Consider the following 15,285-nt stretch of genomic DNA (forward strand, 5'->3'; position numbering starts at 1 on the left):
ACATAAAAAATTATTATTTCAATCTCTATGGGCTTCATACCTCTCCCTATTATTGGGTAGTTCGAAATCAGCCCGCTATATTTCGAGTACAACTAATGTTATCCCACCTTCAAATCAGCAAGTAAAATTGTAAAGCAAACCACTGGTGATTCATTTATATCTTGGAGAATGTTTTTATAAATTAATTAATTTTATTGATTTAAAAAAAATAGATTTAATATATTATTTAAAAATTAAATTTTTGGTTATACCTTTATTTTTATTCTGTTTCATTCTTTTTCTTTTCTTTTTTATTAGAAATATAAGATATACAACTTATGAGAATTAAATTTGGAATTAATTTTTATATGTGAACTTTTTTTATTTGGAAAGACTTCAATGTGAGATTCTTTAAACATTTTAAAAGGAATATAAAAATGACTTCAAATATAGAATTCTTCAAATATTTCAAAAAGAGTACAAAAATTCCTTAATAAATTTTGAATAAATGTATAACTTCAAACTGTAACACTCTAATGTAACACGTAAACGTAATACTCCAATGTAACACACAAAAAAAACTTCTCAGTGTACTTTTTTCAAACGTAATACTTCAAAAAAAGATGTGAGATTCTTCAAACCATTCCAAAAAAACTACAAAATTCCTTATTAAGCTTTGGATAAATATATAATTTCAAACTATGAGTGTTACATTTGGGAAAAGTGCACTAAGGAGTTTCTTAATGTTTTTGTGTGTTATAATGAAGTGTTACGTTTGGGATTATATTGCTTAGAGTGCTACGTTTGAGAAAAGAACATTAATAAGTTTTTTTATGTGTTACATTGAAATATTATGTTTGAAAAAAGTATACTGAGAAGTTTTTTTGTGTGTTACATTAGAGTGTTGCGTTTGAAAAAAATACATTAAGGAATTTTTTTGTATTTTATATAAGAGAATTACGTTATTGGTATATTATATTAGAGTATTACGTTCTTATTCGTAATATGAGATTTGTTCCAAAAAGAGGAAAAATCCAAAAACTCTGAAGTACAAATTGCCCAAATGTGTAATTTCACATCTAGAAATCCACTTTTTATCTCTTAAAAATTAAAGTGACTATATTTTTATGTAATTTCTATTTTAATGGGGCCTTTGGATTCATAAGAAAAAAAGGAAGGATTAAACAATTTACAAAATCACATTTCAAGATTTATTAGTATTTTACCCTAAAAGTTATTTTGAGATCAAGTCGTTGCATAAACAAAAATTAAATTTTAACATATTTTAAAGTACAATAAATTTTTTGATTGGTTAAATTGAAACTCGTTTACGATCAACTCAAGAAATAACCAAGTAAAAAAATGCATTTCTTTCGCCAGGCTAATGTGATGGTATATCAATTACAATAATGATGAACCATATACCAGAACTATATATATTATCAGAGACCTCCCAACAGATTCTGATACCAGAATAACAGAAGCCCAACAGACCAGGTTTCCTACCACTCTATTAAATTCCGACTAATTTACTGAATACGTTCATAAAATAATCAAATTCTGATTAGACAAATAATTGTATATGTAGCTTCTCAAATTAGAAATCAAATAGAGCTAAAGGAAGAAAAACGGATAATTACAACATTTGAGCTGCAGTTAGCAACAATTGTTATTGGAGCAGCTGATTATGAATATAAAATAAGATAAAAAGTCAGCTTCCATAAAAGAAGCATATGAACATGTTTTTTCTTTTTTTTCTTTTTATATACATGAGGTTATAAAATATGAAGGAATTTTGAGATCTGCAGTGCGGTGTTGTACTGAAGATTAAGCTGTAGCAGCAGCTTGTTCTTCAACAACCTGTGATGCCGGGAGAAGGGTGCAGATAAGGTTGCGGTCACCGTACACATTGTCGACACGCCCTGATTGTGACAGCCACAGCATCACAAAATTAGACACCATTCAGGCCATAATAGTTTATTGAAAAAAAAAAAAAAAAAAAAAGCTGTGAAATGAAAATGGGAAGCCAATAGTAAGAAAAAAGTTATCAGAAAAAGAACTAAATCGAGTGAGAAAAAGTAGCATATGATAGAATAAAACGAGAATTTGTTGTCATTTAAGAATATGTGTAATATTTAAAAATTGGTTTTGTTTTCTTTACAAACATATTCAGAGGAATTTGTCAAATTGAATCTTCACACAGAAGATGCAGAGTAGGAGATGATCAGAAATGGCTTTAAAAGAGAATTATGTGATGCTAGGGTTACTTTTTGAAGGGAAAAAAATGGGCGACCGGAGAGGGAAACACACCTGTGGTAGGCCAGAACTTGGATGAGTGGAGCCAAGGAGCAGGGAAGGCAGCATATTCCCGAGAGTAAGGTTTTGTCCATGCATCTGCCATGAGCAGTGATGGTGGATGAGGAGCTCCCTGCACTTACACTAGTCAGTAAATTCCTCTGAATAATTTCACGAATTCAAAACATAATTGCCAGCAAGCATAGAACTCCATTACATAAGATATACCAAAAAATTATGATAATGCAATTTTGAAGTCTCATAGTTATCAAAAAGAAAATAATCCAACAGCCTTGATGTAGAACAATCCGATTTACCTTGAGGACATTGTTGTTAATATCTGCTTTTCCTTTCTCAATCTGTGCAATTTCTTCTCTAATGGAAATCAGAGCATCACAAAACCTGTCTAGCTCCGCCTGTACCAGGAAGTAAAAGCATTTTCAGAGCTCAAGAAAATGGAAAAAGATAGGGCAACAGAAAATTCCTCCTCGATGAAGCACACCTTGCTCTCACTTTCAGTAGGTTCAATCATGAGTGTGCCTGGAACAGGCCATGACATTGTTGGTCCATGAAATCCATAGTCCATAAGACGTTTAGCAACATCTTCAGCCTCTATACCAGCAGTATTCTACAAGGATATCAGCTTGTAATCAATCAAAGGAATAAACAAATAATAAAAGTGGTGTTTAAGGTGAATGTTAGTAAGAGCTACCTTGAAGCCCCTCAAATCGACAATGAATTCATGAGCGACTGTTCCATTGACACCGCGGAAAAGAATGGGGTAATGGTTCTGTTAAACCAAAACAAAACAAATTAATGCATGTAGGCAGTTAAGCAAAATGATCTATGAACTTGTGCTAAAGAGGAGTGAGTAATAGCTCAAACAAAATTTGGAATAAGGATAAACACAAAACCGATACGAGCACAAAGCACAAGTCATAGTTTTGATTGGAGGAGAGTTAAAGGGCAGTCTGTCACCTAATGTGACACACCCTGTGTTGCACAATTAGTGCTTCAATTTTCATGATTCTCGTGCTTAAAAGACTAAAATGCAAAAATAATCAAGGCAGAAGCAAGGACCTCCAATCGTTTTGCCATGTAGTTTGCATTCAAGATAGCTATCTTTGATGCTTCTGTCAACCCCTTGGACCCCATCATGGCAATGTAGGTGTATGATATAGGCAAAATAAGTGCAGAACCCCAAGGCGCAGCAGAAATGGTACCAAGTGGTTGAATCTTGTCAGGCAACGGTATACCTCCTGTAGTTACCTGTAGTTTATGATAATGAAGTGATCATTAACTGGACAATGTAGTATATATAAGTTGTTCAATATGAATAAAATTCAGAATGTAATAGAATCTATTGCTTCCATTGTGTCACCAAAAAACACTAATACCTCAGTGAATTATGAATTTGGTACGCACTTTCAGAAACATGGTACATTTCCATTTGAAAATGTTAAATTTAGTGATCGGAATAGATCCCAAAAGTTTTTCCAAAATATTTCTTTAGGAGGAAAAAAAATTAAATGCAATAAACTAATATAAGGTGAGTTAAGTTTTGACAAGACAAAACATAAAAAATGAGTTATAAATTATAATGCTTATAGAAATGTTTTGCTACATGAAAAAAAAAAAAAAAAAAAAAAAAAAAACACTCTACATTTTATTGGATGCCTAATAGTTAGGAAAGAAAATTACTCTAGAAGTTTATTAAATTCTCAAGTGTAATATATGCAAGTCTATCCCTATTGAACCACATTTTAGAGCATGTGGCATATCACGTTCCCGTTCCCATTCCATGTATCAGAATGATCCACGTTCCAGTAACATATTCCACATTTACACAACCCATTCAAAGTTCAAAAATTCATGGAATCATCCATTTTAAGTTATTAAACCACTCAAACTTTCACTTGCTTAACAGTGATTCTCTGGTTTATTATCACCACCTACAACACAAATTACAAATGGTGGTAATAATATGGTTTTCATATCTTTCGGTGTTTATTATATGTGATATAGGGATACACGTGACATTTATTTTTCTTTTTATGGACAATTTTGGTATTATAAAAAATACACAATCAATCAATTTGTTTCTCGCAAAATTCACAACTTTTAGTAAGAAATTAAACTTTTAAAATAAAAGAGTTATTTTTCACATCATTACTCATCTAACTTATAAATCAAATATGAAAAAATAGTTCCACTTCTCTTCATTTCCTATTATTTCTCACCAAATCAATCGATCCAAACAAACGGTTAAACTGGCTATCAGAGATAAGAAAAGTCGGTCAAATTTTATGTTCACTAATGCTATAAATACTAACTAGTGTATTAACAAATATATCAATTACACATAATATTAAGTAATTGTGAGACAAACTTCCCAGCAAACAGCAGATTTTGGAAAATTATTGAACACTAAACAAAAATATATTTTAATAGATACAAATCAGTCACCAAATAAAAGAAAAATTTTCTTTTAGAATGCGTTGACAGTGTGTTTTTTCTATGAGGAAAAGTGAAAGAAGAAAAGAAGAAGAAGATATGGCATGTGTTTGGTACGGATACAATAAAAATATAAAAACAGAACACAGAAATCAACTTAGAATCAATAGCAGTTGATAGAAACAACATACGACATCTGCAGCATTTCTCAACTGGGAGTGGTAAATCGAGTTTCTATATGATACTAACAGAGAAAAAAAAATTACATTAAATAACACATACCACAGGATGTGATGGCAGAAAAGGTGCCAAGTGTTTTTTCACACCAATGGGACCCATGCCAGGACCACCTCCACCATGGGGAATACAGAAAGTTTTGTGGAGATTAAGATGGCAAACATCAGCACCAATCCAACCCGGACTAGTCAAACCAACCTGTAAGGAAACAGAATTTATTCAAAACTATATGCAGACTGCAACAAAGCCTTGTAAAAGGGGTAAAGATGAAAGACTGAAAATGAATTATAGTAGAAGCAAAACAACCATGCGTTGCAAAAAAAACCATGAAAGATGAAAAAATGAAAAGAATTAGAAAACAAATAATTTCTCATCAAGCGGGGACTTCAAATTCTAATTTCTAAGAAACTTTCACCAAAAAAAGAAAAAGAAAAAAAAATTCACAGCAGAGATCAACAATTTATTTTCTTTCATGCGATTGATTAGGATGAATTTTTATTTTTTATTTTTGGCAAGAAATGATTGAAAAAGTTATCTTTGTAGTTCAAAAAGCATGAAAGTTGAAAAGAAAATCTTATTTTACCTAGTTGCCCTTATCCATTTTAAACAAATGGATGGAGCCATGGACAAATCTAGAAAGTGTGATAATTGTTCACCACTTTTGTGGAAAACAATTCCCTGCATATTTTGTGGGAAACCAAAATCCAAGTTTAGAAGCTTATGAGAGTCTTACAAAAAATTTCACTGTCCAACACTTTCTAGGACTCTCTTGCTCAACAAACAACAAAAAAGTCAGATTTGTTTTCTCTTCTGTTTCCTGCATTTTCCATCACTCAAATGGACAATAAATGAAAAGATAATAAAAAGGAAGCACATGAACCTGCAACTAACAATCACACATACATAAATGATAGTTGACATAATTTTGTGTTTAGAATTTTGAGAACTGTAATGAACATATCAAAAGAGACAGAGTCTGCAAGACAATAGAAAAATAAACAAACCTGTGCATTCATGTTGGCCCCATCCATGTAAACTTGACCCCCGTTGTCATGAATTATCTTACATATCTCATCAATGCCTTCTTCGTAAACTCCATGGGTTGAAGGATATGTAACCTGAAATTTAAAATTACAACAAATAATCAATCTATAAAAGCAATACACTAAAAACTACCATACCCCAATGTGAACTACAATACCATAAAGGCAGACAGGTTCTCCTTATTTGCTTCAGCAGCCTTCCTTAACTCTTCAATGTTGATGTTTCCCTTGGCATCAGTTCCCACAGAAACAATTTTCATTCCACACATTGCAGCACTTGCAGGATTTGTCCCATGCGCAGAGACAGGTATAATGCAAACATTGCGATGATGGTCTCCTCTCGCCTACAGCGTCAATTAAATGGTGATTAGCATAGACATTTCACCAAAAAGCTTGTTACATCTTCAAAACTTTTATTTTATTTTATTTTTTATTTTATAAAAATGCAGTGACATATGGTGATATCTCCCCTAGACATGTGAGGCATATAGCAGCAAATGCTCATTTTCAATACATTAAACATGTCAGATCATCAAATAACTTGAGAAACTCTATCAAATTGCACAGAAGTCAGGTAAATATAGCAAGTTCTACTTTTAAAAATCCTTCATATAGTATACAGACTCGGAAGAAGTTGAAATTCCTTAACACCTTAAAATTAATATATATTTTGTCCTATTTTTATTAACATATATGCTTAGCCTGTGTATCTTATTTGTTTATGAAAGCATACAAAGTGCCCTGGTCAATTTCAAGTGAAATTGAAATTTTGACAAGTACCTCATGAGCACTTGGTATCAGAAAATTCTAGCATCAAAACGTCAATTGAGAGGTGTTCTTTGGGGTTTCTGCCTAGAGGTGAGCCTCAAGAAGAATCATAACAAGCATTCCGTTACGACCCCACCAATACATTGCTCCCAGAAAGAAAAGAAAAAAAATAGTTTATCAATGTATTTGATGCCGAATCCAGATCTTCTACTGTGATTTTTCGTAGAGTGATTTTTTAAATAGATGAGATTTAATTCTACAAAAGTTTAGGGTATAATAGTACTAAGTTGAGGGTACAATAGTATTAATAATCACTTTAAAAAAATCTCAACCATACAAAAAATCACTCTAAGATCACTTTACAAAAAATCACTCTAGAGGATTTGGACTCTTTGATGCCACCATACCTTGTGATATGCACGAATGACCATGAGACCAGCATACTCGCCAGCAGCGCCAGCATTGGGTTGCAAAGAGAAAGAATCAAAACCAGTGATGGTACACAATGATTCACCCAAATCTTTGAACATTTCCTGATAAATACAACACCACAGTCTATTTGTTAGAAACCGTAAATTTGGTTTTTACTTTTTTATACACATGATAACATACCACTTCGGTTGGAAGTTTGTGGTGGAAAAAACATAAAAAGAAAAAAAAAAAAAAAAAAAAAACATTTGTATTACCTGAAAACCTTCAGCCTGCTCAGTAGGAGCGAATGGATGAATATCACTAAAGCTAGGCCATGTCACAGGCATCATCTCTGTTGTTGCATTCAACTTCATCGTACAAGAACCCAAGGGAATCATGCTATGGCATAGTGAAAGATCTTTTGATTGTAGTTTATGAATGTATCTAAGCAGCTCATGCTCTGTGTGGTACCTAAAAATGCAAATGAAAGTCAGATTGTTTTTTTTTTTTTTTTTTTTGTTTTAAAGTTATCGGCAGTAAAAGTTCAGTGGAAAGGCTCATACGAGTTGAAGATTGGGTGAGTCAGAAAAGGGCTCTGCCTTACAAGGTCTGGAGGGATCATATTATGAACCTCTGGTGTGATAGATGCAGCAGTAAATGGTACCTGATAATTAACATAAAAGGTTTTATATTGATGCTGTCAGGAAAAAAAAAAGAAAATTACTGATATTACAGAGTGGAGATAAAATAAGCAATACTTACTGGTTTGCCACATGCGAAAACTTTAAACAGCTTATCCACATCCTCTAAGGTGGCTGTTTCATCAAAAGAAACAGTGATCTGAAAGCAAAAAAATAAATAAAATAAAAATGTACTCCAGTTTGCTCATAGTGTAGATTCATCAATTATGAAACAAAGTAAACACTTTAAATCACACTTACGGTATTTTGGTCAACAATCCGCAGATTCATCTCACTCTTGTAAGCAGCATCCACAATTGCCTTGGAATCAGCACATTTAACTTTCACAGTGTCGAAGAAGGAAAGCCCCTGAACTTCTACTGTCCCGAGTTTCTTCAGTCCAGCAGCAAATGTCCCAGCAAGAGCATGTGCCCTTTGGGCAATGGTTTTAAGGCCTTCTGGACCATGGTAGACAGCATACATAGCAGCCATGTTTGCAAGCAACGCCTACATAGCAGGACAATATTAATTCAATCAAATCCAATCAAGCAACTAAACTCATTATATACCAAGCAACTATCATGGGATAGCCAAACAGAAGTAGATGTTCCAATCAAGCACCAAGAAGATTTGTTCTTCACACTTTTTTTTTTTTCCCTTTAATTTTTTCAATAGTGGAAGATCCTCTGACATTTTTTTATAAATACAACCCAACAACAAGATAAATTCAAACAGGTTCAGCTCTGACTGGGCCAATTTACAAAGCCTATAAAATATAAATAAATAAAAATCTCCTACCTGTGCAGTGCAGATATTGCTGGTGGCCTTGGCCCTCCGGATATGTTGCTCCCTTGTCTGCATTGCCATGCGCAGAGCAGGTTTTCCTGAAGAATCAATGCTCACACCAATAATTCTTCCAGGCATTATCCTCTTGTACTCTTGCGAAGTGGCAAGGAAAGCTGCATGAGGACCTCCATACCCCATCGGAACCCCAAACCTCTGTGCCGAGCCAACAACAATATCTGCACCCAATTCACCAGGAGGCTTTAACATCGTCAATGCCAACAGATCACTTGCCATAATAACCTTAACCCCTTTGGCATGTGCATTCTTTATGAACTCCCCATAGTCCAAAACTTCACCCTCAGTTCCCGGATACTGTACCAGTACCCCACAAACATCGCCTGATTTGTAGTCAAAGTCTTTGAGATCAGCAACAACTATTTTAAGATCAAAACCGTCAGCTCTAGTCTTACAAACATCAATGGTCTGCGGGTGGCAGTTGCTAGCAATAATGAAAGTTTTCTTCTGCCCCTTGTGAATATTATTACACATAGCCATCGCCTCTGCTGCAGCAGTTCCTTCGTCGAGTAACGATGCATTTGACATGGGGAGACCGGTAAGATCCGAAATCATGGTCTGATAATTAAGCAGGGACTCGAGACGACCCTGCGCAATCTCAGCCTGGTATGGAGTGTACTGGGTATACCAACCCGGATTTTCCATAATGTTCCTCAAAATAACAGGTGGGACAAAGGTGTTATAGTAACCCATTCCAATAAAAGACTTATAAACCTTATTCTTAGAAGCTAATTTTTTCATTTGCTCAACCATTTGGTTCTCAGTTAAACCTTCATCAAACTTAGAAAACTTCATGTTTTCAATACGAATCGATTTAGGCACCGTGGCATCTATTAGCGAATCAAGGCTAGGGAACCCACAAGTTTCAGCCATTTTTGTTTGTTCTTCTGGGGTTGCAGAGTTATGGCGACGGGGAAAAGTATCACTTGGTTTCAAAGCCTCGATTGATACTGATCTAACTTGAGACCCAATACCGAATCCAACATTATATGACACATTCCTCCCTAGTAACACATCTGATCTACTACTTTTTCCATGGAATACACAAGGAGACAATGAGGAAACATACCTTGAAGGCGAATACAACACTGGGGACGAAGAGGAAGAGCTAGTAATTGATTCATTCGGGCGGTGGTGCTTAGTCTCAGAAACCAGGCGTCTGAGAATTGGCCCGTTAGCGAGCCGCCGAGCACGTTCCATGAATCAAAAAATTTGAAAAAAAAAAATCACAATTTTTTTGGATATTCAACTACAATGTTGAACTCAAAACACAACCACCACACCTCCAATGAACCAACAACTAAAGATTCCAATAAAAAGCATTCTTTTTTCTTATTGGGTTTGTACTAAAACCATCAATGAGTGGTTGTGAGGGTAGTGAAATGGTGATAATAAACTGTCTTTATCTTATCCTGTGCATACATTTCATAGGACTCAATAAAAACTATAATCTATCAATATCAAGATCTGGTGGTGGTGGTGGTGGGTAAGGTGCGTAGGATAAGATAAACTGCGCACCGTTTGAAGAGACAAAAGTCAGGATCGGGCTTACGTGGAAATCTTGGGGTTGAGAGACCTGCGAGCCAATCGTTACAGTGAGTACGAAGTACAGAGAAAAAATCACTGAAATTGAATGGAAGGCATTGAATTGAGATTGGATTGGATTGAATTTCAATGGATCAAAATGCATTTCTATTTGGAATTATTATTCAAAAATAAAACCCCAAGAAATTTGAAAAAATTTAGATTCATTGTTGGCAGATTCTCTTTCACATTAGCCTTATCGCTATGTCTCACCTCACAAAACTAATATATATAGATTTATTTATATATTCACATCATCAATGTGCGTGGGAGTGCATGGTTGAGGATGAAATCACTAGGTTTAGGGTTTGAATGAATGAAACTCACTTAGATCAGATATTGATATAGCGTTTGGCAGAAGAGAAAATGAAATCTCATAAACTATCATTGTCAATTTTATTATGATATTGTCAAATTGAATATTATATAGGGGGGCTCATTGGATCAGAGAGTGGTCACACAAGTTTGGGATTCTCGGATCTTCATTCACTGGATTGAAGGATATATATATATATATGTATGTATGTATGTATGTATGTCTCTCTCTTGAAAATTATTTTAAAAATTAAAGCTGTGTTTGGCTTGGAGTTTTAATTATGATTCCATATCATATTTGGAGCAAGGATCCTCTAGAGTGATTTTTCCCTAAAGTTTCCTAAAGTGCTACAGTGTATGGTTGAGATTTACTGGCAAGTCACATCAATTTTTCTGATGTGACTTGCCAGTAAATCTCAACCACACAATATAGCACTCTAGGAAACTTTAGGAAAATTTCACTCTAGAGGATCCTTGGTGTCATATTTTGAGCTACGTGTGTTTGGATGGAGTTTTTAAAATATATTTTCACACTACATTTGAAAACACTTTTCAGGTGGGATTTGAATTTTGAAATTTGACCTATCCGAACGTTCGGCCAATTGAATGGAACAACGTTCGGGTTTTTTTTTTTTTTTTGTGTGTGTGTGTGGCAATTGGCACTTGTTATTTTTTTTTATATTTTAAATAAAAAATATTTTTCAAAATTTTTTAAATTTTTTATGAACCTTTAATGGAATTTTGAATTTTGTGTTTAGTTACGAATTGTAAGTTTCTTAATCAAATATCATATATCACATCAAAAATTTCAAACTCAATTCAAAATTCTTTTCAAAATAATAACCAAACAAATTTTTCACACTCAAATCATAATTTCAAAACTCACAAAACTCAAAGTACAACTCTATTCTCAAAACATATTTATAATATTCTACCAAACGCTACCTAAAAGTCATAAATTTAATTTGTTTTTAATTTGTGAATGAGGCTTCATTTTAGGTTGGGTTATAAGTTTATTTTGTTAAAAAAATATATTTTAATTTAAGTACACGTCTAATTTACTTATTTTGGTAAAAAGTTAAAAGTAAAAAAAGAAATGTCATACAAATTAACTTACGAATAATGGGTGGGTGTTCGAAATTTGTGGGTTGAATTCGAAGAGGGAGAGAAGAAAGGAGAAGGAGAAGAGAGGGAGACGGCGGGTGCTGGTTCTGTCGACGCCGTCGCCTCGTCGCCTTGCCATCCTCATCGCAGCCCTCTTGTGCCTCCGCCGCGAGGAGCTCGTCGCCTCCGCCCGCCGTCCTCGTCGCAGCTTCGTAGCTCGTCGCCTCCGCCCCCCGCTTCCGCCTTCAGCCCTAATAATTGGGCCCCCTCTAGTCCTCCTCCTCCTCCTCCCTTCCCTTCTTCTTCTCCCTTCTCCTCCTCTTCTTCTTCTTCTTCTTCTTCTTCTTCTTCTTCTTCTCCCCTCTTCTTCGTTTCTGATTAAACACAGGAAAAAGAAAAAAAAAAAAAAAAAAACAGACACCAAAACGACGTCGTTTTGGTGTCGAGCCAAATTCGACCCACGAATTTCGAGCTACAAACCGGGGTTGTTAACTTATTTATAGATTTATTCCAAACTAACTTAAAAACAAGTGTTATTTTTAGAGGTGCTTACGGATTTGACCAATCTATTAAAATTGACTCAAGTTTCGTTTGGGAAGTGGGTGGACTTTTTAGTTTTTTTTAACTTTTTAAGCTATTTTAACTTAGGGTTAAAAAGTTTAGTTTGGGAAGGACTTTTGACTTTTTTGTTTTTTTTGTGAGAGAAAAAATGTAATGATTACGGGTTGGATGTGATGTTTTGTCTTATTGAGCTAAAAAGTCTATTTTGTTTTTTGTGACTAATTTAGCCAAAAAGCCACAAAACCTTATTCTCAAACATAATTAGACTAAATCCATCCACTTTTAAGCGAGTATGGACAGACGAATGCGGATGAAGATTTTTCAAATCTTTTTACGTTCAGACAGATGACAGATGACAGATGAAAGTTCATTCGACCTAATTCGATCTACCAACTCCCTTCAAAAAAGAATGTTATATTTTTATGATTTGAATATTAAAAAATTAATTATTTAGTAATAATATTACTTACATATGAAATATGAAAATTTAACCTTTATTAATTATAAAAAATAAAAAAGTTTGGACTCAAACAAGGCCCAAAGTAATAAAAAAAACTACTCTAAAATAGTTTTTTTTTTTTTTATAGAAAAAAAAGAAAAAAGAAGAAGCATAGAACAGTAAAGTTTGGTGGTTTGTATCCACATGCCAATTTACACGATTCACTCAACCTGCATCTACTAACTAAGCAGATAAATGTGGATTGATTTTTTTTAATTTGCCTCAATTCCAATAGATAACGGATGGGACTCAGCCCAACCCGATCCGCGAAAACCTTGTATTATTGATTTTTTTTCTTTTTTCCAATCAATAAAACAATAATTACAAATGTAAAAATTAATACATTATCAAACAAACTACTAACCTACCACTTGACTACTACTTAATTACCAAGCCTACTAGTCCCACAATCTCTACAATAATGCTAGGTATCATGAAAGAAATATCATCAAAAGTCTTCATGAAGATCCTCTACCCTTAGATTAATTTGTAGTGTTTGTAGTGTTTTATTGTATGTTATGTAATCATTCTTGGATTAGTTTCATGGAATTTTTCATGATATTTATTTCATGATGTGTAGCATTACTCTAATCTCTATAACAGTTAAATTATTGAAATCTCACACTACAAAGATTGTTACACAATTACTAAACTAAATGTCTTAATTAATACATTTAATTTGTTAATCATATGAAAATTTTAAAATTATGTAAATTTCAAGACTACATATAACCTTCTTGTATAAAAATGTAGTAAAATAAAAAGACCACATAACTTTTTACATTTTATTAATCGTACTTTACGGTTTCAAGCTTTTTTCATAATAATTATTATTATTTCTTTTGTAATGGCGAAATCGACGGTGGGTGGATGTTTTCTTTGACTAATTCTTTAATGGGAGTGGGAAAGTTGGAATGTGTTGGGATCCTTTTAAAAAGGAGGGAATATGAGGAGCTTGGGAGTCGTGGACAAATGCTCTATTTTCGTGGGTATCAAGTGTGAATTGCACTATGGTACAATCCACAAAAGTTGCAATCTCATGTGTCTTCACCGACAATTTTTTGGTATCAAATTTCGAATATCATGTTATGTATGGTTAAGAGTGGTGTTTTTTTTTTTTTTTTTTTTTTTTTTTTTTTTTTTTGTTGGTGATCTCTTCAAGGGGTGCTGCTTTGGACCTGCGGCAGAGTGTGAGGATTTTCCTGTAACAAAAAAAAAAGAGTGGTGTTTTTAGCACCTTATAAATTATTTTAGATTTTTAATTTCTTTAGACCTCATTTATAAATTTTAAAATTCTTAAAATTTCTTTTCTTTCTTTAAATAATATCAAAATTATTCTTGTAAAAATATTTCACCCATTGAATGTACACTCTCCCCCCCCACTTCACACACCCCAAAAAAATCTCACTTTCAAAAAAATCCTAACAAAGCCCACAAAAAAGAAAAAAAGAAGCAATGTGATTAACGTCTCTGCTGTCTCATTCACCATTATCACAGTTGGTATACTCTCTCTCTATATATATATATATACTAGTATATGCCCGTGCCTGAAGGCATGATACAATTACTAATGAGATTAAAATATAAATCAAAATAAAATCATTGAATTAAAGCCATTTAAGAAACATAATGTTAAGATTAGATTGGATAAATTACATTTTAAATTGGATAAATTAAATTTTAAGATCAAGTATTATATACTCATTTATTATTGTAGAATATTTACAAATGATAATATTAAAAGCAAATTGAATTGCGGAATTGTTTTACCCGATAATCAATCATTTGTGCCAATTTTTGTTCTATTAAAAACATTGTTATCTCCATCAACTCCAATGTTATGCATGCACGTCAGTGGATTACATCCACTATTACATTTTAAGGAAGGGCATGAGAGATGTGATATAGGATCTATGGATCCAATCATGGAACTAAAATCATGTGTTCTGTGTAACCAATTCTCTTAAATCAACCTAATGAAAAGTGCAATAAAAGTAAATGTTGGTTGAATAGGCATTGAAGACTTGAAGGCATGCTTGCAGTTGTGACAATTGAAAAGAGAATTGAGAGGAAGGAAACTACGTTGCCTACTAATCTGTTACAATTACTCCTAAAAGGAGCATACACTCGTCAAACTCGGCTTTCAGAGTGGTTCAGCTTTCTGCCTAGCATACAAATTTGTAATTGCAATCTTGTAGTGGCAGTAAAACTTCATTCCTCAGCCCAATTCTACACATTAATACAACATTAATTCTTCTTGTGCTTGTAGAAGAAAAAGAAAATTGGGCTAAATTTATATAAACATTCAACTAAGAAGTCAGAGCATTGAATATCAATTTCTTTTCCCAAGCAAATCACCATAATGAACCAAAATTAAACTTTGAAAAAATTCTTAGAAAGCCTGACAGAATTAGAATCTGAAATCAACAAAAAATTCTTAGAGTAGAGCCCGATAAAGAGAATTCTGATGCAACGCAAAACAACCCGACAGAGA

The 15,285-nt window shown here is 33.5% G+C and overlaps 1 protein-coding gene across 2 annotated transcripts; it reads right to left on the reverse strand.

Moving 5' to 3' along the window:
• Window positions 1-1,524: 1,524 nt before the first annotated feature.
• Window positions 1,525-10,805, reverse strand: LOC114322667 (glycine dehydrogenase (decarboxylating), mitochondrial). 2 transcript variants are annotated; one of them, XM_082895361.1, is made up of 16 exons: window positions 10,640-10,794; window positions 8,666-10,304; window positions 8,129-8,374; window positions 7,950-8,027; window positions 7,751-7,851; window positions 7,463-7,658; window positions 7,184-7,309; window positions 6,167-6,352; window positions 5,970-6,083; window positions 5,011-5,163; window positions 3,355-3,543; window positions 2,987-3,064; window positions 2,777-2,902; window positions 2,592-2,690; window positions 2,290-2,407; window positions 1,525-1,901 (listed from the first exon to the last, which is right to left on the reverse strand). In XM_082895361.1, exons 2-16 carry the CDS (start codon window positions 9,926-9,928, stop codon window positions 1,807-1,809), a joined length of 3,168 nt encoding a protein of 1,055 aa, XP_082751487.1. In that variant the 5' UTR covers window positions 9,929-10,304; window positions 10,640-10,794; the 3' UTR covers window positions 1,525-1,806. The 2 variants fall into 2 exon arrangements, with proteins under 2 accessions (XP_082751487.1, XP_028125833.2); XM_028270032.2 differs by having other exon boundaries at window positions 8,666-10,805.
• Window positions 10,806-15,285: the final 4,480 nt, after the last annotated feature.

This window comes from Camellia sinensis, chromosome 11, assembly GCF_055761805.1.
Source record: "Camellia sinensis isolate YWXY chromosome 11, ASM5576180v1, whole genome shotgun sequence".
Lineage (NCBI taxonomy): Eukaryota > Viridiplantae > Streptophyta > Magnoliopsida > Ericales > Theaceae > Camellia > Camellia sinensis.